This window comes from Podarcis tiliguerta (genome assembly GCF_965153285.1).
Source record: "Podarcis tiliguerta genome assembly, chromosome: 14".
In the NCBI taxonomy this organism is placed as follows: Eukaryota; Metazoa; Chordata; class Lepidosauria; order Squamata; family Lacertidae; genus Podarcis; species Podarcis tiliguerta.
The window spans coordinates 2137226-2164586 of NC_139547.1; the positions used below are offsets into that span (position 1 = coordinate 2137226).

Here is a 27361-nt window from a genome sequence, read left to right on the forward strand (position 1 = left end):
AAGTTCTCTGTGTGATGTCAACTTCCTCTCTTTGTAAGGTTGCCATATCAAATATGGCAACTGGAACATAATCCTAGGAAACTCAATATGACTGGGTTGCACTTTCTTGAGCAATGGGAATCGTTTCTTAATACAATAGTGTGGGTGTTGTACAGGCCATAACGCTATTGCAGTGGGAAGTGGGGAGAGAGGGCATTGCGGTATATTGAGGGGCATACAAAATAGGTGCCCAAGTTAAAAATTTGTGGAGAAGGGTCAGTGAGGTGACTTAAATAAGAAACAAAACTGGTGCATTAGTCTGCCTTTAGAATAAATACCGTTTTATGTTTTGCGTTTGTTTGTTTATCAACTTATTTTTAAAAGCAAAGAATGGAATAGAGTGTTTAATTTCACAATGATAGAACAGTCAAATAGTTTCAGTGTATTCAGTGTGAGTGAGCTACTTGGGGTTGGGGAATAAAAGGAAAACTGGTACATTCTATTTTTGCTTTATGTCATGCCCAATAAACATTTCTTCCAGAGTCAAAAGCAGGAACAAAATACTCATTTACCAGAAAAGAGACTCTGTGCTGAGTTTTTTAACAGAGCAGATTTTTTTTTAGGTAGAGAACGGTCTGGGAAAACAAGAGGTTTCTAGCAAACTACCTACTGCATTTTCTCAGTTCAGAGGCTGGTTTCCTGTGGTGATCCCAGCCTTTTCCTTCCTGTCCATTCCATCAGGGTTGGAAGATGAAAGCTACAGAAAAGCAACAGTGAGTTCAGAATCCTGTGGCATTCTGAAAGAAAGCATTTTTTTAATAGACTCATAGGGATTTCATAGAGTGAGGATTATTGGAGATTATTAGACTGGAGTTCTTCAACCTTGGGTCCCCAGATATTGTTGAACTACAACTCCTGTTGGTTGTATGGGGTGTTAGGGGAAGGGTAGCACCTTTGGTGGGGGACACATCATACTCCTTCTGGGGTAGTTTGTCCACTTTTGGTCCCTACCCTGCATTCAGCTCTCCCCTGTGGCTCCTACGAGCTGTCAGCATGTGACAGCAGACACACCCCGGGAACAGCGTTAACTGGCCGGCTGAACCAGGTAAGGGTAGCCAATGAGTCTTAAACCATTGGTGAGTTACCGACTTCCTGTGCATGTGAAGATAGGCTCTGGTGGATTGAGTGGACGGCGCAAATAGTGGGTCCAACAGTCAAGAAGGCAGTTTCTGCAAGTGCTGTAGAGGGAAATGAGGGGCAGATGGGGCTTGTCAGCCCAGGAAGGTAGTCCATCTGATTCTAACCCTCCACTGCCTTGTGGGCTATCTTCAGGAGAAGAAAAGGCTAAAGAGTAAACCCTACACAAATCCTGGGTAGAGACTCCTTAAGAGCCACCTTGTACACCTCCTTCCAGCAAGTTCTGCAGCCAAGCTGGTGCCAAAAGTCTTGCTCTGCTTTCCTTTGGACCACATCAGTGAGGCCAAGGGGGGGGGGGGTCTTGCCATCTGAGCAGCCCTACACACTGCTCAGCCATGCGCCCCAGGGAAGTTACTTTGGTACTGCTAATGTAACATTCTGACTTCCTGGAGGTACACTCCATTGTCTCTCAAGACAGATGGAAGCCAACAGCAGCAGAAATTCCTGTTTCCCCAACCAGCTTAGCCAATGGTCTTGGATGGTTGCAGTCTAATGACACCTGGAGGGACCCAAGGTTGAAGATGGTGTATTTTGTCCAATCTCCTGCTCAGGTGAGAAATGTGTGGCCCTCCAGCCATTGCTGGACCAACTCCCACTATCCTGCATTACTGGCCATGCCGGCTGAGGCTGGTGGAGTTGAGAGTCCCACGCCATTTGGAGGTCTGCAGGTACCCCTCTTGCTTTAAAATGCTGGCCAGGGGCAGCTTTGTCACAAGGGGCCCTGTGGGGCACCAGCTACTGCACATTTCTCCTGTGCATGCCCCTGGATTCTGGAGCAGCTAATTCATTTCAACAACACACGTAGAGATGGGTTGTACTCCATGCCACTTGGCGAGAAGGGGTGCCATTTGGATTTTCCTCCACCGCAGGCATGACAATGTTTTAGACCAGTCCTTTGCAGTGTTTGATAAAATAAGGCACATCAAGACAGTCCCCTGGTGCTTAAACTGTAAATGGAATGCCTGGATTTCAAAAAAAGAGAGCACTGCTTCTTGTTCTTATTTTGTAGCGTTGCCCAAGGCTCAGCTCTGCCGTTTAATAAGAGCTTTGTCTGAGCTGAATCTTGGCAGTGTTGAGACCAGATTCTGTTTCAGATACAAACAAGGGGTCCTAGAATCCAAGCTGCAATAAACCCATTCCTGGTAACATTAAGAAGCGCAGAGTAGAGTCCCTCATTTTCCAAATTAAGCTCTAGTATCAACTTTAAGCAACTGTCCTTGAAAGCTGAGTGGAATCAAAGTATTGTAGAGTTGGAAGGCACCCCAAGGCTCATCTAGACCAACTTTTTGCAATGCAGGAAATAGTTAAAAGTCTTCACAGCCAAGAGTGCAGCTGGAAACTAGAGACTGGTGCCATCTACACACTTTGCATATGGGCAGAGGGCTCCATGCCTGGGAGGACCAGTAGAGCTCTGCTGCCCCTGATGTCCATGTGTTGAGCAGCCAGCACAGCAACTGAATTTGGCAGGGGAGGAAGGCGCTTCCTCCTGTGAGGACTGTAATTGCCATCAAGTCAGCAGCCTGAAGGAAGGATTGTGCGGCAAGAGCTGCTCCATCCCCCTGGCCTGGACACTGTCCCCTACTATGTTCCTGGATCTGATCTGGAGGGACAAAGGCTTCTGGGGAGGAACTGCTCTTTATCAAGGTCAAGACAAACAGGCTCACCTCTAATGCTAGTGAATCGCCATTGTTCTACTTGGCAGCCAGAATCCACATGGACAGAACTATCTAATTGTATTATAAGAGCTGTAACTTTAAGAACTGGTGCTTGCTTTCTCCTCCTCCCTCCCATTCCTTGTTCCTCCTGTGTCACATCTTTTTAGATTTTGAGTTTGAGGGCAGGGACAGTTTTAGCATTTTTTGTAAGCTGCCTTTTCAACCGAAAGGCACAGCGTAAAAGCCTTAAAAGGATGAAAATGAACTCCAATTGTTCAGGGCTCCACATCAGGTGGAAATGCTCTGTGCACTTGGACTTCCCACATTGAAATGTTTACGGACAACTCAGGGGCTCACATGTGGCCACACTGCCTCTTCTATATGTGAAGCTTCCTTCACGTGAAAAATGTGTGAAGGGGACTAAAGTCACAAGAAATTCAGCCTGGGGGAGCATCAGGCATGTTGGCAGCAGGTGCAGGAAATGGACACACGTCCTCCAACTGCACTTTCCTGGTGCCTATTGTTGGCGATTCACCACCTCTACAGTGGTACCTCCAGTTATGAACTTCATTCATTCCAGAGGTCCATTCTTAACCTGAAACTGTTCTTAACTAGAGGCGTTCTTTTGCTAATGGGCCTCTTGCTGCCACCGCGCCACTGGCACACAATTTCCGTTCTCATCCTGGGACAAAGGTCTCAACTTGAGGTAACTCTTCCAGGTTAGTGGAGATTGTAACCTGAGGCGTTTGTAACTCAAGGTACCATTGTATTTTTTTTTTGCATTTGGCAGGTGATAAATTTTTGTGTGTGCTAGTCAGGAGGGTTCTCTGTCTCCCCTCCCCTCCTCTTGGTATGTAGACCTCACTTCTGTCACTCCTGAGACTTAAGGCATGGGATTGAAGTGTGCTTAACCTTGCCTGTATTGTGCCTCCAAATTTATCTGCTCATGTTATCATTTCACACTGATAAACAAAGCAGCAGGGACAGAGTTCTCCTGCCTTTGCAGGAACCCAAATAATCATTACCTCTACTTTACATTCAGCATGGAAAACTACACACACATTTGCTCGAAGCTGACTTTACTGTGGTGATCTGGGGGACCACAAGGCTTGATTTCTGCAAACCAGCCTTTGCCAATCTGGTGCCCTCCACCTACAACTCCCATCACCCCGCCTTCCAGCACAGGTTGGCAAAGGCTGTTGTAAATCTTTGCTGTGCACGCTTCTGGCGGTGCTCATGGCTTGCTCAGAATGCAGCACTGCAGCTCCATAGAGTTCTAGGCCTCCACGAGTGATCAAATTATGCCCATCCTGCATCTTTGCTCTAGCTGACTCTTGCAGAGCAACACATTTGAATTTAAGATCACATTGCTCATTTTCAAGGCCCCAAGTGATGTAAGCCCTGTGCTCAAAAACTGGTTTCCTTTTTTTCTCTTTTAATGAAGAACAGGGTATTTTAATGTCATCATCATGTGTTTGTGGAGGGGATACATTGATTGAAAATGTCTAGTAAACCAGATCAGTGGAAGGGTATTTGGCGAGTCAGCATGGCAGCAATGTGGGATTGAGGATTGGAGTGATCGTTCTGTGGTGTTATGGCAGTGGACAAAGCTGTATTCTAACTTTTGAAAAAACTTTTGCAAAAAGGTGTATTATTTTTTTTAAAAAAAGAATTGTTATTGGAACTGCAGTGACTGGCACTCTGCATCTCCGCTGAGGGGATCCCTTGATCACCTCCCTCCTATTTACTTCTGTCCCTCCTCACTTTTAGAAGGGCTCAGAGGCCTTGCTTTTCTCAAAGGCCTTTTGCAGGATCCACACCTGCCTTTCTTGCTTCCCTATATGGGGAAGTTTTTAATGTTTAATATTTTATTACGTTTTTGTGTATGAAGGAATCCGCCCAGAGTGACTGGGGATTATCATTATTATTAGCACCAACTGAAAGTTTTATATTAATTAGGCATGAGCCAGGTTGGGTTCTCTTGTGCCACCATGGTAAGAAGTGTGGCTGTGAGCCTACGTGTGAGTATTCAAAAGGTTGCTAAGATGAGTTCAATGGGACGTGCTCCTCAGAAACTGCACACTGGATTGAGGCTATGCCACTAGACCTCAGGCACTGATGCCTTATTGACTTTAGAAGAAACTTTTTTCTTTCAACAAACCTTTGCAGAGTGCTGTCCTTAAGTTGCTTTATGCTGCCACTGCCTTTTATCCTTTTTAAAAGAATGTTTACTGATTGGTTCTATTGATATTTTGGTTTTTATTTTGCTGAGTTTTGGTTCTGATCTTAAGCTGCCTTGGATATTTCCTTGTTAGGTGTGGTATAAATGCAGAAAATAATGAAGATGCTAATAAGATTTTCTCCCAAGTTAAGTGCTGCAGCCACCAGTGATCAAAACTGCAAATATATGGCCTGTGATTCCTCATCTGTGCTAAATTGGGCCTTGGTTTTCTTTTGGCTAAAAAGCAGAAAATTTAAGTTTCCCACTTGCATTTTGGGAAGCAGTTCTGATGTTGATACCAAAAGCTTTGGCCACAAGAAACCTGTTAAGACGTTAAGGTACCACAATTCTCTTAGCTGGTTTTGTTTTTGCTGCAAGAGACCGTGTGTGGCAATTTTACACCCTTACCTGGGAGCAAGCCCAACTGAACTCGTGGAATTTACTGTACAGGACTACTCAGTATAGGATCGCACTGCTCAAACGCGGCTCTGGGAATGATTATTCCGATTGCAAAACAGAACACTGAAAACAAGAAAAGAAAGCACGCTGGCCTGGGAGAAGAACAAGAGTTCACAGCCTTTCCAAACTGGCGGCCGCGCTCTCTGCAAACCCTCTCCCTCCTCCTGCCGCGTTGGGGTCGCTCTGCAACCCGCTCCAGCCTCCCGCCCGGTCCTCTGCCCGCCTCGCCAGCCTCCCTCCTCCGCGGCCGCTGATAGGCTCGTCCGCGCCGGGCAAGTCGCTGCCCCAGTCGCCGCCCGGGTCCGAACCAAAGCGCTGGGAAGCAGCGGGGGGGGGGGGGGCGCTTGCAAATCCCTGCCCCTTTTGCTCGGAGGGAAGCCAAGCAACTTTCTTGCGAAGCGTCTGTCTTCTTCTTCTTTTTAAGCACCCTGCACATTTATTTGGAGCGGAGGGAAAGGAGGAAGAAAGCAAAATGATGGCGATGGGAAAAGTCCTGGCGCTTCCCGGCTCCTTGCGCAGCCCCGCGATTCCCGCGCTTCCATCCATCCCTATTGATTCTCCCCTCTCCCTCCGCATTCCCCCGGGTCTGCGCACCCGCGCAAGCCAGGCTCCTCTGCGCCCCCCCTCCGGGAGGAGAGAGATGGACACTCCCAGCAGCAGCCAGGCGGACATGTCAGTGGTTGCTGGGAGAGACGGGGGAGGGAGCGGGCGAGGGGAGCGGGCGGCCGGCCGGACGGGCGTGTAGCTGCCGCCGCCGCCGAGGACAGAGGCGCCTCGCCGCTCCGGCCCAAGGAAGCCGCGGAAGCAGCAGCGCCCCCCCCCCTCCCGAGACCCGGGCCGGGCGCCGCTCTGCTCGGGGCCGGACTTGCAGGCAACTGGGCGGGCGATGCTGGCCGGGGCCGCCGCGGCGTGAGGAGGCGGAGGCAGAGCGCGCGAGAGCGAGCGAGCGAGCGAGCGAGCGGCCGCCCCGGGACTCCCTGGCGGGCGGGCGGGCGGGAGGCGGAGGCAGCGCGCCCCGTCGCCCCTCCCTCCTCGCCGCCGCCGCCGCCGCCCGCTCTTCCCTGCCCTCCTCGGGGACGGGAAGGAAACAAGATGTCTGCCCGAGCCGCAGCTGCTGCTGCTGCTGCTTCCACCAAGGTAAGCGAAAGCCGCCTCGGCTGGCGGGGGGGGGGACCTCCGGAGCCAGCCTCCCTCCTCTCCGCCCCCGCCGGCCCGGGAAGGGGAACGAGGGGCTGCCGGGGGGGGGGCGCGCCCCTTCGCCTTCGCGGCGAGTCAACCCCCGCGCGCACCATTCCCCGTGGGGCGCGCCTGGTTCCCCCGGGCTCCCCCCTCCAGGCCCACTGTAGCCTTAGTGGACTGAAAGGGGATTGAAGAGGAGTGGGGAAAACACAACGCTCTGGCCCCATCTCCCCGCCACGCTTCGCTCGGAAGTCTCTTTATTGTTGTTTAAATGCCCCCCTCTTGCAGACTTGGGCTCAGGACAAAATGATTTTTAAATCAGGAAAAACCAAGCTCTGCGAGCCTTTGGGCAGGGTCTGGCTTGGTTGCGTGTGTCTGAAGTTAATGGAGCTCCTCTTTTTAGGTTCGCACAATTCTTCTTTTTCTCAAACTCCCCCCTCCCCCCCCAAAAAAAACACCTGTTGGGTGAAGGGCTGGCTGGTGTGCTCAGGATACCACCAAACTCTAGATTAGTTCCTTTTGGAGTGGGTGGCCAAAGAGTGGATGGCTTCTCCTCTTGGAGGGCAAGTTTTAAAAGTTAAGCTCTACAGATGCTTTCAAAGGGGACCCAAGAGAAGATTCTAAGTCTCCTTACTCAGGAGTAAGTCGTAACTGGGTTCATTGAGACCTCTGCCCTAAATAAATGGACTTCCCATTACAGCCTTATCCTGAGCACATTTTTACGCAGAAGTAAGCCCCTCTTGGTTCAGCAAGACTTAATTCCCTTACTCTCCTTGCGCTCTGCTTCTGACATTGTACCGAGAAGGTGGGCTGGGTTCTGCCCTGCAATTTGTCAAGCAGCCAGCTTTTAAAGTGAGGTGTCTCAGGGTGGAAACTTGCTTCCTGTGTGCTTTTAAAATACAGATTGGGAAGTGCCTAGCTGTGGGGTTGCAGTTTTGCCTTGTAAAAATTGCAGCAGAAAACGTTTGCTTTGGGAGATTTCAACTCTCATCTGAATCGCATGTTGTTTCTGTGCTTTAATCTGGGGTGTGAATGGAATTGGGCTGGGTTTGTTGTTTTTTTAGCACATGGTGTGTGTGATGTTTTTTGTACTCCAAAGGACGTGTCCTTTCTTAGGAATTTCACATCAGGAATTCCTGAAACAGCAGGTTTCACAATTCCTGAAATACAGGATTTCTCAGCAACTCCCTTTGAATCAGCTGCTGCTGACATTGTGCAAATATGTTTGGGTGGTGCTGGGAGCCCAAGAAAAGCTCCACCTGCTCTGTAGGTGTATTCTATGGTACAGGTGCATGTAGTACTCTGACCTCCCTCCGCTCTGCAGGAGTGAGTGAGTGAGTGAGTGAGTCAGCTGTGCTGTTTTACTCCTAGGGGAAGGAGGTGGAGTTGAAATGCTCAACAAGTTTCTCCTTATGCATGAAACCTTAGACTGGAAACTTTTTTGTTTTAAAAAAGGTAGAATAAAGCTTCCCCTTCCTACTCTAGAATTATAAACAGTTCTTGGTTCTTTTGGAGACAGTACATTGGTTGTTTTGTGTTGGCTGCGTTAAGGAATATTGCTCGATAGTTCTCCGGAAGGGTTTGCTCTCAAGTGAAACTGTGTAGTTTCTGTCTGATGTCATCTCTTGGTATGCGCTTGCACCTGAACTGTGCGCCTCTGATACTGCACTAATGCAGTGGCGTTGACGCTTGGCACAGATTCTTGGCAGTAGAATCAGTTTCTGGTGGCATTCATGAATACTCATTCTCCAATAGGTATTGGGTACAGTTTCATTTTTAACTTAAGTCTCGCTTTATTGAGCTTGCAAAGTTTGTGACTCAGAGAAGCACCAAAAAGTTTATAGTAGTTTTTAAATTTCATTTTTTGGCATTATCTTGGCACTTTGAAAAAATATTATAACCTGCATTAGAGTATTTTTCTTCTCAGTCTCCAAAACGTGTTCATTCTTAGGTTATGTCAGGTGAGCTATATCTGCCTTGATTAACGTGGGGTCCTCCAGATGTTTTGAACTATAATTTGCATTATCTCCAGACCTCATAGCGGATGGAGATTGTTGTCCTGCACATCAGGTTGACCAGGGCTGAGGCATATGAATCTGATTCATACATTTTCTTTTGGAAATGGCACATTTATTACTTTGTTCTAGCAAAATGCAGGAAGGGGGTGGAGAAGGGGGAGAAAACCAGATACTTAAAGATAACTATGATGCCAAGGAATCTGAAATACTTTTCAGCTTTTCCAAAATTGCTTCCCTTAGAATGCTGGTTATACCTAGGTGATAAAAGTGAATACTGCTTTCATTTGTGTTCTCTTTGCCCTGTGAGAGTGCCTGTGTCGCTGTTGCATTGCCAGGTAAATATGGCAGGGAGTGCAATGGTCTGTTTAGGCCTTTTGTGTTGCTCTTTGTTCTTAGTAGTAAGGAATGTTTTTTCCCCTTTTCCTGATTTTTGTTCTTAAAACTCAAATGTGCATATGAACAGGAGATTTGAACTGCTTGCTTCAAAGCATCATAGCCAGAGATAATGCAATTCCGTCTAATGGTTGTGCAGTGTGAACTTAAGGATGTAAACACATAGCACAAATTTTAAAGAATGATGAACAAAAGTCATGTCAAACTTGCTCTGTTCCCACTGATAGATTGTGGTGTTGCTTTACAACAGGGCTGGGGCTGGGTTGCCTTTGATGCCTTCTAATAGAGTATGTCCCCCCCCCCCTTTTAAAAAGATACATGAGCAGTGGAGTAGCTTTAGAACACTTTGCTTTCAGAAGAAGGTAAAACAAATTAATTGTATGAGGGGTGATTTTATTTTGTTTTGTTTGTTGCTTTGATAGTCTTACTGCTGCTATGTTTACTTGCAATGAATATTGAATAGTAAAAGTGGGGAAAACGTTGAAGGGCTTTTAACAAGAATGGGGAAGTATTGAGTAGATTCCTATGATACTTCTCAGTCACATTCCAGATAGCACCCGAAGTGATAATAACAGCATTGGTGGACAGGTAATTGCATTTTCTCTGTGATTAGCAGGTTACAGTTTGGGTACTGGTAAAATGCAGTTTCCAGTTTTCACATACCTGGGGATGGAATACTGGATTTTCTCCTTCACCCTCCTCCACAAGTTGAGAAGAAAGTTATTTAGACCCGTTTAATATCTAACAGCTGTGTGTACCTTCCACAATGAAACAATACTATGAAAAGGCCTTTACTAATCTTCTCTAATCACTTTAAAATGTTCAAAGGTAACAGTTTCAACCAAGGCTCTGTACATAGAGGGAGGTAACTGAAATCTTGGGATATGTGGTCTTCCATTCCCTTCCTGCAGTAAATGACATTTTAACAATTGCATAGCTTCTCACCACACAATGCTTTCTTGTCTTATTTATCTTGGGTAAGTTGGTCAATATATTAGAATCATAGAATCATATTAATCATAGATCATATTAATCTGGATTCTTTGTCTAATGAGAACTTTCTTTGTATAAGTGCTGACTTCCATTATCTGCTTAATGCTCTACTGCCAGGAAAACCTCTGCATCCTTATTGAAGGTTTTTTGCTGGGCCTGGTGATGACACCACGTGAATATTTTAGAATTCAAAAGGGATGATGCAGGCATTGCAGTAGGCATGGAGATCCAGTAATTAATACTTGCTTCATTCTTCTTACAAGGGAGGAGTTGGAAGTTTTTCTGTTGGCTTTTCTGCATCCAGAAAGTTAAGCAGTATATTTAGATTCTTGTGCAGTGGCAACCTTGGAATAAATCTGTCATCCCCATCTTAAAATAGAAGTTTTGCATCTTGAATACTGAAAATACAGTTCACGTGGTTTTTATTATTATTAGCTATAGTGTAGTTTATGCTGCTAGCTCAGTAAGACTTCAGCATACTAAATAAGACTTAAAATGGGACACTTTAGGACAAACGGTGGATCTCTTGTTCATTTCTAAGAGTGTATGTAACTAGAGTAGGAATAGGAAGTGCATTGCCTGAAAACTGCACATGTCCCATCAAACAGGCATATTGAATATGTTGTCTGCCTTGAGTTTAAGGACAAGAAATACTAAAGGTAATAAAGGCCCCCTATAATCTCCCCCCCCATCATCAGCTGGCCTGTTGGACACCTGCCCATGGTTTAAACTTTTATTATATGCCATTGAAAGATAACTTTGAATATGCCTGTTTACTTTAAAGTAATTTATATTGTCTTGTGTGCCAATTGTTCCATACCAGTGTTAGAAACTGGGATAGAAAAGCTAGGAGCCAAATGGCTTCTGGGACCTGGGTTGTGAATTAATATGCAATTCACGTAAGTGACACATTGTTAATATCACATTTTATGCAGAAATTCTTAATACAGTCATACCTCAAGTTGAATGTTCTTTGGGTTGAGTGCGTTCGAGTTGCGCTCTTGAGGCAACCCGGAAGTAACGGAGCATGCGCATACGCTCAAAATGACGTCACACAGATGCGTGGAAGCGGTGAAATGCGACCCACGCATGCACAGACGCACCGTCGCGTCTTGCGTTCCGTTTGGGATGCGAATGGGGCTCCAGAACGGATCCTGTTCGCATCTCAAGGTACCACTGTCCATGTTTAATTTGGTGCTTACAGTAAAAATATTGGTACCATACTTCATGCTTAAAAACACTCTACTCTTTATTGTTAAATTCCTTAACATATTGTCTATCCTTAACATATACTTCGAAGCTTCAAAGCACATACATTTTGGTAATCCTTGAATGTCAGTCAGGCACACAAAAAATGGCACCCAGACTTTTTGAGGTGCTTGCAAATGGAGAATCTTTAGGTGCAAAATGCACCTGGCGCCCTGCAAATTTCTATCTCTGTCCCATGCCCATGAATGCATTAAAGAGACCTGAGTTGTTGTTGTTGTTTTTAGGTTTATTTCAATTGACTGAAGCTGCTTTATATTATCTAAAATGGGATGTGGAATTAAGCACTGCAAAGGCCACAAGTATGTATCCAGGCCGGTTTATCAGGAACCATGAATTGTGGTAGTTGACTCTGTCCTATTAAAAATAGCTTTTGGGATGGAGTGAAATCAGAATTCTCTGTCTGTCATCTATGTTTTATAGAAGGTATAGTCTAATTTTTATGTAAGTCTTTTTAAACTACTACTTATTAATCTGTTAAGAGGAATCGGTTGGGATCTTTTTTTGTCTAGTTGATGTTCACAGGCTTGGCTGTAGGAGGAGTTGTGACTCACACACATTTCAGCATCTGGTGGGCACGACGTTGGCTACGCCTGCGTAAACACATTCCAGTGCCTCTTTCCAGTGGAATCCACAAGAAAACAAATTACATTGTTGACCATCGACAGTCTTGTTTCCTGCCATGGTTCCATATGGTGTCATTTGTTGCCATTCCTGTTATGTGAACATTCAACTCTGAATTTCTTCATAAACAGCTTTGGGTAGTATGGTGAAATATGTTCAAAAAATAAACAGAATAATCTGCTAACCCAGGGTCCTATTTTTAGTAGGTTTGTATAAACGATATCACTTAACAAAGGAATTACAGGACTGTCATGTATGCCTTCCCACTGTCTTGCCAGTTTCTCTTTGAGCTGAGTATGGCAAAACAAAGCAATTTTATTGCATACACATTGCCATGCCACCCCTAAAGCTTATTTTAAAATTTCCACACACATCCTTCTGTAATTGGACAGAAATTGACACCAGTGTAGAGAGTAACATGTTACTAATAAGATATATGGGAGGAAGACTAGTAATAATCCATTTTCCTCCTTCTACCCCTCCCCCTGCCCCCAATCAAAATGTGATTTGCAGTAAGAGTTGGGTTGAACATTTTTTGGTGGTTATGCATGATAAGGCTGCAAAATTGAACTCTGTGACACTGCTGAGCAATCATCCTGAGGGGTGCACTTGGAGACAGTTGTCATTTTAGGACATTGAGTGTATTCCTGCACAATGGCTGGGTTCAGATGATCATATCTCTGTTTAATAAAATCAGATACAGTGGTACCTTGGGTTAAGAACTTAATTCGTTCTGGAGGTCCGTTCTTAACCTGAAACTGTTCTGAACCTGAAACATCTGTTGCAAGAAAACATAATTGCAGTCTGGTTACTTATGACTATCTTCACTAATAGGCATTGTAGGTTCTCATCCTAGTGGGCCAATAAATGTTTAGAGTTTGTGGGATATATCGGGCTACATTTTTTTATTTTGAAGTGCAGCCACACTAAGTGTTTTGTGATGCTGACTGTTTCTACTAGTCATCATTATTGTGTATAGAGTAGCTTAAGGTAATAGATTATTGCTTTTTATGGGGCATTTAATTGAAGACCAAGATCTTAGCTTTTGTCACTGTAGATTCAGGGTCCCCCCCCCCCCACATATCCAAAAAAAGTCTGCCTTTTGAGGGAAATGATGGTCAATATATACAATTCAAAAAATAGTATAGTGAAAAGGTAGAAAGGGTTTTAATTCTTTAGAAAGAGGTCAAGATGAATATTTTTAAAATGTCAGTTGCTCAGTCTAGTTTTAGATTTCTTTTGAGTTGGTGTAAGATACAAAACTTATGTAAGATACAAAAATACCTTTCACTTCTAAAATACTTTCCCTAGTATGGCTTCTAATGAGAATGAAGATAGACTGTTTTGCTTTTTGGTGAATGGGGGTTAATATCATGTTCGTTTTGGCACAAGGGAAGTCTGCTAAGTGAGGAATAAGCAAGAAGGCTTGTGAAATAAGGTGGCATGATGCATTCCCCCCTTTCAAACTTCCATGCAGGGTTTTGTTGGACTCTGATATCAGTGGAATACTATGGAGAGCTGGATGTTGAAGGGACAGTGAAATGTTTGTGTATCTGAGATGGCAAAGATGGTGACAGAAATATGATCAAATAATGGAGACTGCAGAGGCCAAGCGCACATCTTAAACATAAGAAGAACTGGTGGATGAAGCCAATGGCCCGTCTAGTCCAGCTTCCTCTTCTCACAGGGACCACCCAGATGCCTGTGGGAAACTCAAAAGTGGGACCTGCAAACAAGAACACTCTCCCCTCTGGTCGTTTCCCACAACTGGTATTGATAAGCATTGTTGCCTCTCTGACTGTGGAGGCAGAGGATAGGTATCCTGGCCAGCAGCCATTCCTTTGCTTATTTGTCCTGAATCATCTACATTCAATGTCATGGGATATCCCTGAGTATTGTGAGCAAGGGAGAAAAACCTTTCTCCATCCACTTTCTCCATGCCACGCATAATTTTATAAACTTCTATTATGTCGCCTCTTACTCGCCTTTTCTCTCAACTAAAAAGTCCTAAGCGCTAGTCATTATCTAGTCCTCTTGACTTCTAAAACTGGCTCCAGGCCTCCCTTAAGGGTCTGTTTGTAAGCTACGGTGAGCATTCCCAAGGCTTCAAAAATGTCACGTAACCTAAAAACAACAAGAAGAAGAAACAACAGCTTGTAAGGATATGGCCTTAGTCATTCGTGTCCCCTCTGGCTTGAAAGAGAGAAATGAGGCTCATTTGAGGCACAGCACTCAAGGCATAGTAAGATGGGTGACTTCCAACCAATATGTACTTACTACTGTTCTGAAATACTGTTGTTGGTTGTAAATTACCAGAAAAACTCAAAGCATTATGATTACAGGCTTCCCTGCTTGCCTGAAAAGGGCTTCCTAAGAGAGGTTTGCTTGAGCCACCTTGAGTCCTGGTCTGGGGGAAAGGTGGGATGATTTGTTTGTTTGTTATTATTAGAGTTTTGCTGTGCAGCAGTCTTACTAGACCTCTAATTGTTTTCTGTAGTGAGCCTTGCTCAGCTTGAATTTGGTCCTGTGACTCTAGTGTAGCCTCCCACAGTCAGCTGTTGTTGGACTCCACACCTTGCACCGTTCCTGACGGTTGGGCCTGTGGGATGGGGCTGATGGGGATAGCGCAGCCAGTAGAACCAGAGACTCTCAATCTCAGTGTTATGGGTTCGAGCCCCATGCTGGACAAAAGATTCCTGCATTGCAAGGGGTTGGTCTAGCTGACCATTGTGGTCACTTTCAACTCTACAGTTCTATGGTTCTGTAACATATGGAGGGCACCGGGTTGAGGACGGAAGTTCTAGTACAGCCAGGCTGGGTTGACCCCCAGGTGTTATGGAGGCTGGAAGAAAGCAGGATAGTATATTTTGATTAGTTTAAGTTCAAAAGATCAATCTGATTGCAGTTGCAGTTCTAAACAGTTTCACTTGTCACTACACATGACTCTAATTATGTCATTAGAAGCTGCATCAAGTTGTGTGTTTTTAATGAAATGGGTGATTTTTCATCAGGTTCACTCTGTGTGGGGTGGGGAGATTTAATCTTTCCCTCCCTCCTCTCCTTTGGATGCTCCTCCACCAAACAAAGAAAAGACTAAGGGATAGCAAAGTAAGGGAGATGGTTTTAATTGGGAGTACAGCTGAAGGAGGAGGGTTTAAACCTTCCCTCCCCAGTTCTGCAGTCCTGATACTTTTTTAAATAGGAGGCAGCAGAAAAGTATCCCAACATCCTTGTTGGGTGTTCCACAGCCCCAGAGCAATGCACATTTAATGGTGCATATAGTTTGATCTAAGGCCATGGAACACTGGCCAGGATCTGGCCCTGAATCAGTTTAAGAGACGAGGTAATGTTTAATTAGGGTTTTAAAAATCCTAATTAAGCATATGGTCAGGAGGGATATGGGAGAAGATGCTGATCCCCCCCCCACACACATTACAGAAAGCGGGGGGGGGGGGTGTCAGTCCTGCTGAGGTCTGCTTTTCCAGCGTGTTCTCTGCAAGGAACACGCTGGTGAAGCAGATCAGTGCTGCCTGCAGGATTGAATCCTGTGCTCCAGCTGATGAGCGAATGGTTCAGTCCTGCTCTGTTTGCCTGCACACGTGTGTCCTACTTCAGAGTAGGTGCATACAGCCAAAGCCCCTCCTTCCTGCCTGATGCCCTGTCCCCTGGCAGCCCAAGAATGCTTCAGGAGGCCTGTCCTGATCTGGGGCTGCCTCCACCTGACACAGCGAAGCCCCCACATCCAGTTGAATCAACCTGGGATTCAGCCAAATCTGATGTGCCGCCCTAGTTTGCATCACCCGCTTAACTTGGATTGATTTCTGAGTGAGCTTGGTTAGGATTGCCATGCTGGTTTGCTGCACTTTGAATTACAGATAAGCTGAGTGTTTTGTCTTTTTCTTAGGAGTATTGAGATATTTGTTTGGTACTGAACATAACATAAAAGGAGCCAGTTGACCAGCTAGTCCAGCGTCCTGTTCTCAGGGACACATTTTTCATCTTAAGTGATTTTTAGCTTCAGGGTCTCAAAGCACCTTTGCTGAAGTAGTACAGCATGATAGATGCATCAAGGAAAAAAGTTAATTGATATTTTAGGGTTGATTTTTAAGCAGTTGAATATCCTTTAACTTGTTGGCAGTCACAGAGGAATGCTGCTTTTGTTTCACTGGTGCCTGCCTGTACCTGTGTGTGGTTGCAGTCAAAGCACTGGAGAGCCTTAGAGAAAACTGCAGCTGTTTACCCCTACCGCTGATAACGCCCAGCTTTTTATCACTCAGAGTTCTTTTGCAGGGGGCAGGGTGGTTAGTTGGGGGAGGGATTGTGACCCATTGTCTGAGGCTGGCTTCAGCTGCCCATGTGACCAAAGCCTTGCTGGAATGTCTGCCGAGCAGGTCATATGACTGGGAAAACTAAATTCATGAGTCAGTGGAGTTTGCAGAAACCACTCTGTAGTGGACATTGAAGAGCACTTGCCAGACTTTTCTTCTTTCCCTTGGTTTCAAAACACAAATCACATTTTTTATTTTTAGAGAGGTGTTAATAATATATTGGTTTTCAAATAGCGTGTTTCTCAAGTTGATTGGAGAATTTCTAATAGGATGCTGCTTACTAATCCACTGTGAACAGATGTATTCCCTCCCCCAACCCTGTGGGGATTGAGCAGAAAGGGAAATTACCTATGCATGCAGGGAAAAAGTTAAGGTGGAAAAGCACAAAAACCTTTGGACTTACCTTCAGATCTAGGATACCGTACAAATGGAAAGGTTCAGCATTTTTTTAGCCTTCACATGCATTTATCTTGGTAATCTTTACAGCTGTGTAAATTAGACCTCAGATTGCAAGGGAAAGACTAAGGGCATAGTGGTTTGCTTCACTAGGGGTCGGCAACCTAAGGTCCATGGGCCACAAGCGGCCCAGGGGGGGTCGTTTAACCAGCCCATGAGCCGCCCCCGAACCGAGCCGCCCATTCGGCGAGTCCCCATGAGCTGCGCTAAACTGGCGCAGCATGGCGTGGGGACTCGCTTCCATGGCACTGAAAATCGCATCTGTGCAGACGCCGGAAATCGCAGGCACGCACAATCCGGCCCACAGAGGATCTCCACTGGAGTGAACTGGCCGACCCCTGCTTCAGACCATCAGGGAGTCTCCCCCTCCTGCTGCGACCAGCTCCTCTGCCCCCTGGTCTCTTAGGACCCGCAGAGAAATGAAATGGTCTGACCAGCAGGTGGTTGTGCACAGACGCATCCTGAGACTGTGTGGGAAAGATCCTGGAGAGGAGGAGTCCTAGCGGACACTGGAAAGGCAGGGATCTTCGGTCCTCGCAAGTGCTTCACTAGGGCAAGACCTCCCAGAAAGAGTTGCTGAGACCACTTGACTGGACCTGTGCTTGGATAAAGAGTTAACTTCATGCATTTGCCTCAAGTAATTTATAATTTTTGCTGCTGACCTATGCTCAACTCCAGCCCTGACATTGGTCCACCTTTGATGTTCTGTGGTCCTGTAGCCTCCCCACATGGTTTAGAACCCAGAAGCAGCAGGGATCTCAGTCACACGCGGCTCCTGCGCAAGCACAGTGCCCCAGCACTGCACAGTTTGCCTTCCTGACACATGGAAGGTGATGGAGACAGAGAGATGCGGCCAATGGGTTCTTCCACTGCTGAACAAAGCTACTGTTCCTTTCATTTTTCCGTGTTTCTGCTTGATGAATGAGGCCAGCTTCACAATGAACTGTCTGCTTTCACACACAAGATAAGTGATTGAGGTGAAATTGAATAAGCTAGCCGGCTTTAATATTTCATGCCTTCCAGATTTTATGTCCTTCCAGATGACTTAGGACTGCAACTCCCACCACCCCTGACCAGTGGCAAATGCTGATGGGATCGGAGAGAGTCCGAAATCACTTAGAGGGATGCAAGTTCTTATCCCTGCCCCCAAGCAGAATCATTGGATAACAGCAGAGGAAAGCAGGCCTAAGAATTACTTTTCGAGAAGTGGCTACAGATTGGAGCTGGTACAAGTCAAGGATAAAACAAAAATAAGATGTGCATTTTACTTTGACTTAAGAAATGTACTTGTTAAATCATGCTTTTAAAAAAGAAGAGATTAAATTGGAATGTAATGCAAGCATGTAAACAAAGATCACATGGAAGCTGGTCTAGCACAGCAATTATGTGACTGGACTGCAAACCAGGAAGTCTCCAGTTTGAATCTCGCCTCTGCTAAGACCTTGCTAGATGGCTTTTAGATAAATCGCTCTCATCTTCATCTGCAGTTGGGGGACAATAATACTGACTGACTGTACAGGGTTCTTGTAAAAATTACAAGGAGAAAATGTTGGTTAGAGTGTGGTGCTGATAATGTCCAGGTTGCAGGTTCAATCCCCATATGGGACAGCTGCATATTTCTGCATTGCAGGGGGTTGGATCATCAGGGTCCCTTCCAACTCTGATTCTGTGTCCTTTCAGCACTTGAAAGGGCTATTCACATACTAAATATTATCATGAAAACTGGTTCCATGACCCTTTATGAGGCACACTGAATTGAATCTTGCATTTCTGTGTAAAAGAATGCCCTGGGACAAAAGTAACTCACCTCTGAAAGTATTATAAAAGTAGGCATTGTGTGTGTTTGGACTCAACCAAAAGACTGTTGGTTCTGGACAGTTTCTGGGCATTTTAGACGGCAATTCTCTGCAGCAGCTTTTGCCAGCCTAGTGCTCTTTCGATGCTTAGGCGTAGTGTAGGCTGGGACTGATGAGAGTTGTAGTTCAAATAATCTGGATGGCTCTGCAACAGATGGACAGAGCTTGGTCCAGCCTCCTGGAGAATCAATAGCCAATCTGGAGGGGAGGGTAGATTTAAAAGAGAGAGCCTGGCAGTTAAACAGCCAGATAAGGCTTGGCTAGGGATTAGCTGCGTGGTTTGGGGTTTTCTAGGTAGAGCACCCCACATTATTTCCCTGAGGGAAAGGAAATGGTCCTAGAAGCCAGCTGGAAATGTTTTGCTGTCTTAATAGAACATACAGCCATTCTAGGAGGAATCAATTTAATGAGAAACAGTGGAATTTTAAAGTAAAGTTCTTAATTACGTCTGTAAAGTGATTTTGACCAAAACAAAGTGTTGTGCTTCCTCAGAGCAAACCATTAGACTTTAACCCTCATTGAGTTTGTTTTAATAAAATTCTAGTTTTGTTTCTGACGTATTCTTACTTTGATCCACTGGTTGAGGGTTTCCTTTCACTTTATATCACCAGCAGTATATCACCAGCCAAATGTTGTGGTCTGGCAATATACCGCGATGTAGAAAAAACAAGCTGCGTGGGCCTCAGCCTGTGAGGCACCGGGTGAAATTGCCGCAGCTCTCACTGCGGGAGCAGAGGCCGTTTTTTTACCCCAGTGCGTAGCCGGCTGGCACAAGGCAGCTTCTTCGTATGGCTCAGCAGGAGGACTCCCCATCCCTTGCACAGCCATCCCTCCTCGCTTGCGCGGGAGCCATCGCCAGGCTCGGGGGTCAGCAAACGTTTTCATCAGGGGGCCTGTCCACTGGCCCTCAGACCTTGTGGGGGGCCGGACTAGATTTTGAAGGGGGGGAAATGAACGACTTTGGGCCGGATCCGTCCGGATTGGGATGGATCCGGCCCCTGGGCCTTAGTTTGCCTACCCATGCCTTAACTACTTGGCAGAGTGGAGTAGCAACCGCGCCCTCCTCAGCCGAGCAGTTTAAAGATGCAGAGGGAAGAACAAGCTGTATTTGCGCCTCACCAGGGCAGCTTTGTTCTCCCTCTGCGCAGTGTGAGGGCAGAGTGAGGTGGTGGTTTCAGTCGGCAATATAGCGCTGGTGAAACTGCCACCGCTCCTGAGTCCCTCTGCTAGCAAGGCTCACTGGAGGAAGTCACTAACAGAGGGATTCTGGAGCGGTGGCGGTTTCACCAGCAATATACTGCTGAGTGAAGCCAACATTGCCGTCTGCTCCTCATACCGGTCCTGGGCGATATATTGATATATCACCCAGGCCTATTGCTGACAGGGAGTGTCCTAAATTTTAAAGCACCCAAAATCTGGTCATGTTACCTCACTCCCATCTTTATTTGAGGGAGTTTGCTTTGGGCACCTGGTAGCTGAAGGCTGCTGTACCTGAGAATAAGTCTCATTAAACTTGATGGAACCTTCAGTGTGACCCTATATGTGTCTACTCTGAAGTAAGTCTTCAAGTAAGTGATCTGACTCACTGCCAGAGCACAAGTATGGAGGGAACCAAACAGAAAACCCATGTCTTATGGCTGTTTCCTATAGTAGATGTAAAGTCTGGGCAAAAGGCACGTGTTTTTCTTCCTACTTTGCAGCGAGCATTTGTTGTGCTGTTCCTTCTAAAAATCATCCTGATAGTGGAGGACATTTCTTGTAAGGATGATTGTGTGTTCTGTCTGGTTCAAGGAAACCTTGACCATCAAGATTCTTCCCTAATTATTTTTGAGGGAACGCTCCCCCTCCCCCCTCTTCTCCTGGGTCCTTCCATCCTGTCAGTTTCATTGGAGTCTAGTCCTCAGTGTGCTGCTTTGCTCTTGCAACCCTTTCCCCTTCTGTAATCCCCCCCCCCAGCCGGCAGTAATTACAGACCCGGAAATGATACTGCTTCCAGCTGAGCAGGGCTGCAGAACTGCAGCTCGCTTTCTTCCCAGGTATCCTTCGCCATGTAGCTAGCAGCATTTTGACCATGATCACCATTCGCTGCAGGGAGGTGGGATGTGATACAATTCCGCCCCCTCCAGTTTGAAATCAGTTGTTAGGAAACAGAAACAATGTAAGCATCTGGTGTACAAAGCCTTGAGCCGAGCACACTATGTTGCCTCAAATGCTTATTTTTCCATGATGTGAAAGGACAATGGGGCAAAGCTGCAGAAGCTGTGGGTGAGGTACATGGCCATTTCTCTTGCTTGTGGAAATAGGGGGGTGGCAGGGAGAGATAAGATGCAGGATGTTTTGCTTCCCGAGAACAACATGGCTACATTTTTAAAGCAGGCAAACAATGAATCATTTGTGTACAGTAGTTGGAGTACGTAGACATGGCATGAGTGCCGTATATCAAGTTAACAGCCTGCAGAGGTTTCTGCTAACCTGTGAAAAGGGTTACTAGGTGAGTTGCTAAATGCAAGGCTATGGGTAAATAGTGTGGAGCCAGGTGGCCACTGCTAGCCAGCCAGTCCCTTTGCCTTACCTCATGCAGTTGTTGTTTTCTTTAGTTGAAAGGACCATGTCCATGATGCTCAAAACAACAACCATAAGCATAGGTATTGGGAATAAAAGTCAAACTTATTAGACACTTTTTAAACCAAAGTAACTCAAAGTGACTGGAAGCAATAATTAAGTAAAATGTACATTAAACCAGCATGAAACAGAACACAGAAAAATGTAAAACATACTCATATTTTCAAAAGGCAGGATTTAAAAGAGACCACAGAGATTTAAAAACCAAAGGCCTGGTGGAAAAGTCCAGCTCTCCCATGGAGGGGCACATGGAGAAGGGTCCCAGATGCCAATGGCAGGGCCATAGTCCACTCATATGGGGAGAAGTCGTCGTTGAGGTGCAGGTAACTGAGCTTTATGTGTTTGTCAAAAACATAAAAAGGGGGTGGGGTCTGGGGAAAATGACTTTGGCCATCCCACCTTTCATTGTTTTGACTATATGTGATTTTGGCTTTACACACAATCCCTGGAACATAACCCCTGCATAAGTTGAGAGTCACCTATATTGGGGTCCTGGGACATAGAAGGCTATATAGGTCAATGTGATTCTTCTAGGTTGTGTAGGGAACGCCTGCCAAGGGGTCAAAGGGCCTCTCTCTGGTACCCAGCTATACCCCTCACTGACTCTGCTTTGTATCTTCCTTGAGTGCTTTTGCTTTTGGATCTTTGTGAGAGAGTGCCTCTTGCTTGCCTGGATAGAGAGACCTGGGCAGATTGGGGTGTAGGAAGGAAACTCCATGACATCTGTGTGGCTGTTCTGTACAAAGGTAGAATTGCATCTCTTGCCCTGCCCACCACTGGCTTGAAGACACCAGAAGGTCCGCCATGAGGAAATGTCATTTCTCAGGCTGCAAAAAAGTTCTCCACCCCTGTTCTCATTGATGTGCCCACAAAACACCAATTCCACAGCAAATGGAGATGGGAGGAGATTGAAGGAAAGACCTTGGTGGTGGTAGAAAGAACCTGCTGTTTTCCCTTTGCAGGCATGTCCAAAGTGAAGAACTTTGGGGTAAATTTATAAAAAAAGCTCAACAACTTTGGTTGGCCCTCACAGCCCTTCACTTCATCAAATCTGGCCCTCTTTGAAAATAGTTTGGACATCCCTGCTAGTGTATCCTGTTTGGCTATGGCCTGTTGTAAAATGGATTTAACAAAATGGTAGGGATCGACTGTAATTGTGTTTCTGCTCTGAAACGTTTACCATGGAAGCAAAAATGTTAACATCACAGTGCTTTTAAATACTTGGCTTATCTGTTTGGCATTTAAACCGGCATCTTCATAGCACACACAGAGAGACTGGGTCAAGAATGCCTTTTGACTAAATTAGCTTTCTAAATGAGACTTCAGGGAGCATTTGATAATACAAACCTTAAAAAGAAAAAACAGAGTACAAAAGACTCAAACAGCCTGATGTGCAAGCTAATTTAAGGCAAGTAGATCCAGGCATTGTCACCAGCCCAACTAAGAAAAGTAACTAACACTCCTGAGAGAGAACAGCTCATTCTCTCCCCGCCCCCAATACGAAAGAAAAGAAAAGTTGCTGAACTGATAGCCTAGAAATATTTCTGAAAGTGTTGGGGGATGATCAGTGGTGCTTTGAGGGTTTTGTGTGTGTGTTTGCCAGGCAGGGAATGTCGACCTAGGATATTTAGAGGGAAGCCTTGATTTTGTAGCACAATGGCTTACGTTAGCTTTGTTCTTAGAGAATGTCATGCATGGAAGCAGGGCTGTAGCTAGGGAGTGGTGAGGTGGGCCCCTGCCAGAGGTGCACGTGGGGGGGGGCACAAAATCAGCTGCTGAGACCCTCCGCCAGGCGCCCTGTGCCCTCCAGCGCTCCCTGCCCGCAGCCCAGGCAGGGCAGAGAAGAGGGTGCGCTGGGCGGCAGCTGCTCCTGGCCGGGCCCCTTGACCCTCCTGGCAGCTGGGTGCCGCAGCTGGGCTGGCTGGGGAGCCTGCGCATGCCCCTGCGCCCCATCCCATCTGGCCCCGAGGCGCCGCCTTTGCCTCTCCTGGACCTCACTTGGGGTTGGGGCCGGGAAGGTCCACCAGCCTCGGCCCCTGATGCTGCCCAGCCCACCTCACTGCCCACACCCTCCCTCAAGGGTGCCAACTTGAATAAAATATATGGGGGGGGGCAGGTAAGCACTGCCCAGTATAATCGAGACGGAGCGCACACACACTATTTGAATGGCAATGACCATTAACGGTGGGGGGGGCCCTCAAATATTTTAGTGGGGGCCAAGGAGTTGGCACCCATGCCCGCCTCCCTATTAAAGTGGGGTGCTCCCCACTTTAGGCAACTTCACTTGTGCATGCAGGGGCCTGGAATGTAAGTGGGGAGATGCCTATATACCACCATCTAGGTCAGCCTTCCCCATCTTGGTGTCCTCTCTCTGTTTTGGCCTCCTTCAATCAGAATTCATTACAAAAAAGAATTCATTACAAGGTGAAGTGCATGAGGAATTGAATGGGTGCAGGGGAGGGGTTGGAGGAGAGGCAGAAAGAAGAGCTACCATATTTTTCGCTCTATAAGACGCACTTTTCCGCTCCTAAAAAGTAAGGGCAAATGTGTGTGGGTCTTATAGAGAGAATGCAGGCTGCACAGCTATCCCAGAAGCCAGAACAGCGAGAGGGACCGCTGTGCAGCGCTTCCTCTCGCTGTTCTATAGCTTCTGGCTTAGCCCCTCGTCCCTTCCCCCACCTCCCGGAAAAGCCCCCAAGAGCCACGCTCCCTTTAAAGAGCCACGCTCGGGGGAAAAGCCTGCAAGCGCCGCACACACGCTCCACGCGGCTCGTGAAAGGGAGCGCTGAGCAGAGCCTGGGATACATACAGGCTCTACTCAGCGCTCCCTTTAAAGAAAAATTTATTTCTTGCATTCCCCCTCTAAAATCTAGGTGCGTCTTATGGAGCAAAAAATATGGTAATTTGTTCGTGGCTAGGTGGTGCAATCTGGACGGTTCTGCCAGGGGTGCAAAATCACCTCGCTACGGCTCTGCATGGAAGAGGTCAAAAGAGTATATTTTTGGGGGGCACTGGATAATAGGCCTTCACAGCTTCCATGACTGGCAGGAGCCCCCGACTCTGAGCAAAAACAACAACCCAAGCTGCTTTTATAATTCACATCCTTTCCTTTTATGCTGGTTCTTGACTTTTTTATCCTGCCCTTATTCACTTTTGTAATCTCACTTGTTTTGTGAATTTAAATTTGTTCACTGCTTTGGCAGTCTGTTTGAAAAGCAGGTTAAAAGTAGAGTGGTACCTCGGGTTACAGGCGCTTCAGGTTACATACGCTTCAGGTTACAGACTCCGCTAACCCAGAAATAGTACCTCAAGTTAAGAACTTTGCTTCAGGATGAGAACAGAAATTGTGTGGTGGCGGTACAGCAGCAGCAGCAGTGGGAGGCCCCATTAGCTAAAGTGGTGCTTCAGGTTAAGAACAGTTTCAGGTTAAGTACGGACCTCTGGAACAAATTAAGTTCTTCACCTGAGGTACCACTGTACTGCAAAGAATAAATATGTGTGAACCCAATAATACAGCTCTCTAGACTGTGTTGAGCTTTCTGGGTGCAAGGGGGTCACACAATCCTTTTTAGGATTCTCTTTCTTCCATTTAAGCTCAGAGGGTGGGCCTTGGCTGTGGACAGTCATGTTGCTGGTAGTTGCTGACAGCAAGTCTGGAATTGGTGCCAGTTAATGGGATCCAATGTATTGCACTAGTTCTTTTTCCTATGCTCTTTGAAGAACTCTGTGACATGACCAGCAGGATCATCATGTTCAAACTCTCACTTTGCAAGTGGGGTTCTGAGGCTGTGAGTAACTGCCTCCAAGACGTAATAAGGCACAGCGCTTAAGCTGGATGGAAGTGCTGGTGGATTAGTGGGACGGGGGTGTCACTTGCTAAGAACTGGCTTAATCAGCCCTTAAGGGCCCATTTACCAGGAAAGTGTTTTTTGTTGGCCAGGTAAATACTTCAGTGGGTGAAACTCAGTGATATGGAACTCGCTGGGTAGGTGGACTTGGGCAAGCAACTGTCAGGAAGGAGAGTTTAATTAACCAAGTGTGGCTTTTGAATAGCTGAGTGAAGTGCGATTAAGAAAGCTCTGATATAATTGCACCAAAAGAGCTGATTTGAGGTTACAGGATTTGAGGGAGTTCAAGCATTAAGCAAATTGATGATTTCATAAAATACTGGATTATGAAAATGGTAAATGGAATAAAGTTAAGCTGCAGTGAGACTGCAAGATAGGGAAAAAAATTGCAGCCAAGCTACAAGCGTAAAAGAAATGGGAGATAAAGCATTTATGGTATGGTCATACTTAATCCATCTGTTAAAGTATCCATTTTGGCCTGGCAAATATATGTCAAGCTAAAAGGTTATGACATGAAATTCAGCAAGTCTCTCTTTTTCACTGTAAATCTGTCTTCCCATTCCTGAATTTTCTGCCGAACAATTTCCAAATGTTCCTGGAGACCGGATGCAGTTGTGCCAATTGGGATTTTGCCTTGCCTTTCCCCTGCCTCCACCTTGTTTATTCCACTGTGTTTCAGCTGCATATTAACTAGACTGTTTTAACAGAAAAACAATTGCTGCTTGTAGGCTCCTCTTGCTCCTTCCCTCGTGGAGGTGGATGTCGCATAGATCAAAGTGCTGGTTCTTTTAGTAAGTGTTGCAGCTGAATCAGTGTTTCTGCTATCTATTTATTGAAATACCTTCTTTTTTTCTGCGGAGGGGATGCTGTGGCAAAGACCTGCTAGCTGGTAAGAGACAAAACCCATTTATAGTCAGAACGCCAGCTTTCACTAACCAGGTGCCCTCCATTTGCTGTTGCACTACAAATCCCATGAGCCCCTGATGGGAGTTGTGGTCCAAAAATGTTTTTAATGTCCAACTTCTAGGCCCTTCCATGTATCTTGTAATATCTAAGGTAGAGTAAGGCTGCTTTTTTGCTTATGTGCCTGACTTCATGTTGCAGTTCTCTCTGTGTATCACATCCTCAGTTGTTCAAAAGTTTTAATGCTCATGCAAGCCTTCGGCTGTTCTGAAGACATTGTACTTTTGATATAATACATAAAGAAAGCTTAACTATACACCAGGACAGCTGTCTTGAGATAAATAAGAAATGCTCATAGGTGCCAGCTTTGTTCTCCTGACTGCTGATGGATCCCCAGGTCTCTTTCTCCCCCCCCCCCCCCCCCGGACTGGAAAGAAAGGTCATCAACTGAATGGTGGCAGTTGCACAGGAGTTTTCCACCAGTGTGGCTAGTAGTTAACGATTTGGTGGTTTTGAGAGGTAATGTGGATTGGTGCAGATGCATCATTTCCTAAGAACACAAGAGGAGCCTGCTGGATTAGGCCACTGACCCATCTTGTCCAGCAACCTGTTCTCACAGTAGCCAACTAGATGCCTGTGGGAAACTTGAAAGCAGGATTCGAGCACAAGAGCTGCCCTCCCCCCTCCAGCAACTGGTATTCAGAAGCATTGCTGCCTCTGGCCCTGGAAGAAGCAGAGCCATTGAAGACAGACTTCTCCATGAATTTGTCCAGCCCTTTTTCAGAGCCGTCCTGTGGAAGGGAGTTCCATAGTCTAAGTATGCGCTGTGTGAAGAAATCCTTCCTTTTATCTGTCCTGAGTCTTCCAGCATTCAGCTTCAGTGGATGTCCACGAGTTCTAATGTTATGAGAGAGGGAGAAAAACTTTTATCTATCCACATTCCCCATGTCATGTGTAATTTTATAAACTTCAATCATGTCACCTCTTACTTGCCTTATTTCAAAACCAAAAAGTTGCAAATGCAACATTCTCTCCTTTCTGGACTTGTTTCTCGCTGATGCAGATGTAACATGCTATGCCCAGCCTGGTTTGCTGTCAGCATGTTACATCTGCATCAGCACTAAAGATTCCCTTCTAACCAAAGTTCAAAAATAAATTTCAAACCCTGTTTTTGAACTCTTTATTTACAAAGGCGATCCTGGTTTGTGTTTATGCAGATACAGTGGACGCTCGGGTTGCGAACATGATCCGTTCGGGATGCATGTTCGCAACCCGCAGCAGTGCGTCTGTGCACGCGCGGGTTGCAATTCGGCACGTCTGCGCATTTGCAAAGCGCGATTTAGCGCTTCTGTGCATGCGCAACT

The 27361-nt window shown here is 46.1% G+C and overlaps 1 protein-coding gene across 15 annotated transcripts in view; it reads left to right on the forward strand.

Annotated features, from left to right (window-relative positions):
• The window catches only part of TJP1 (tight junction protein 1), a 333309-nt gene that overhangs the window by 194569 nt on the left and 111379 nt on the right, over nucleotides 1-27361 (forward strand). For 4 of the 15 annotated variants that reach the window (XM_083412728.1, XM_083412715.1, XM_083412718.1 and 1 more), the window contains exon 1: nucleotides 6486-6648. The exons of 9 other annotated variants lie outside the window; for them this stretch is intronic. In XM_083412728.1, the coding sequence (XP_083268854.1) occupies nucleotides 6604-6648 (45 nt within the window). In that variant the 5' untranslated portion in view covers nucleotides 6486-6603. Of the gene's footprint in view, nucleotides 1-824; nucleotides 1085-6473; nucleotides 6649-27361 lie in introns of those variants that run through there. 2 more of the 15 variants (XM_083412717.1, XM_083412716.1) reach the window with 2 other exon arrangements.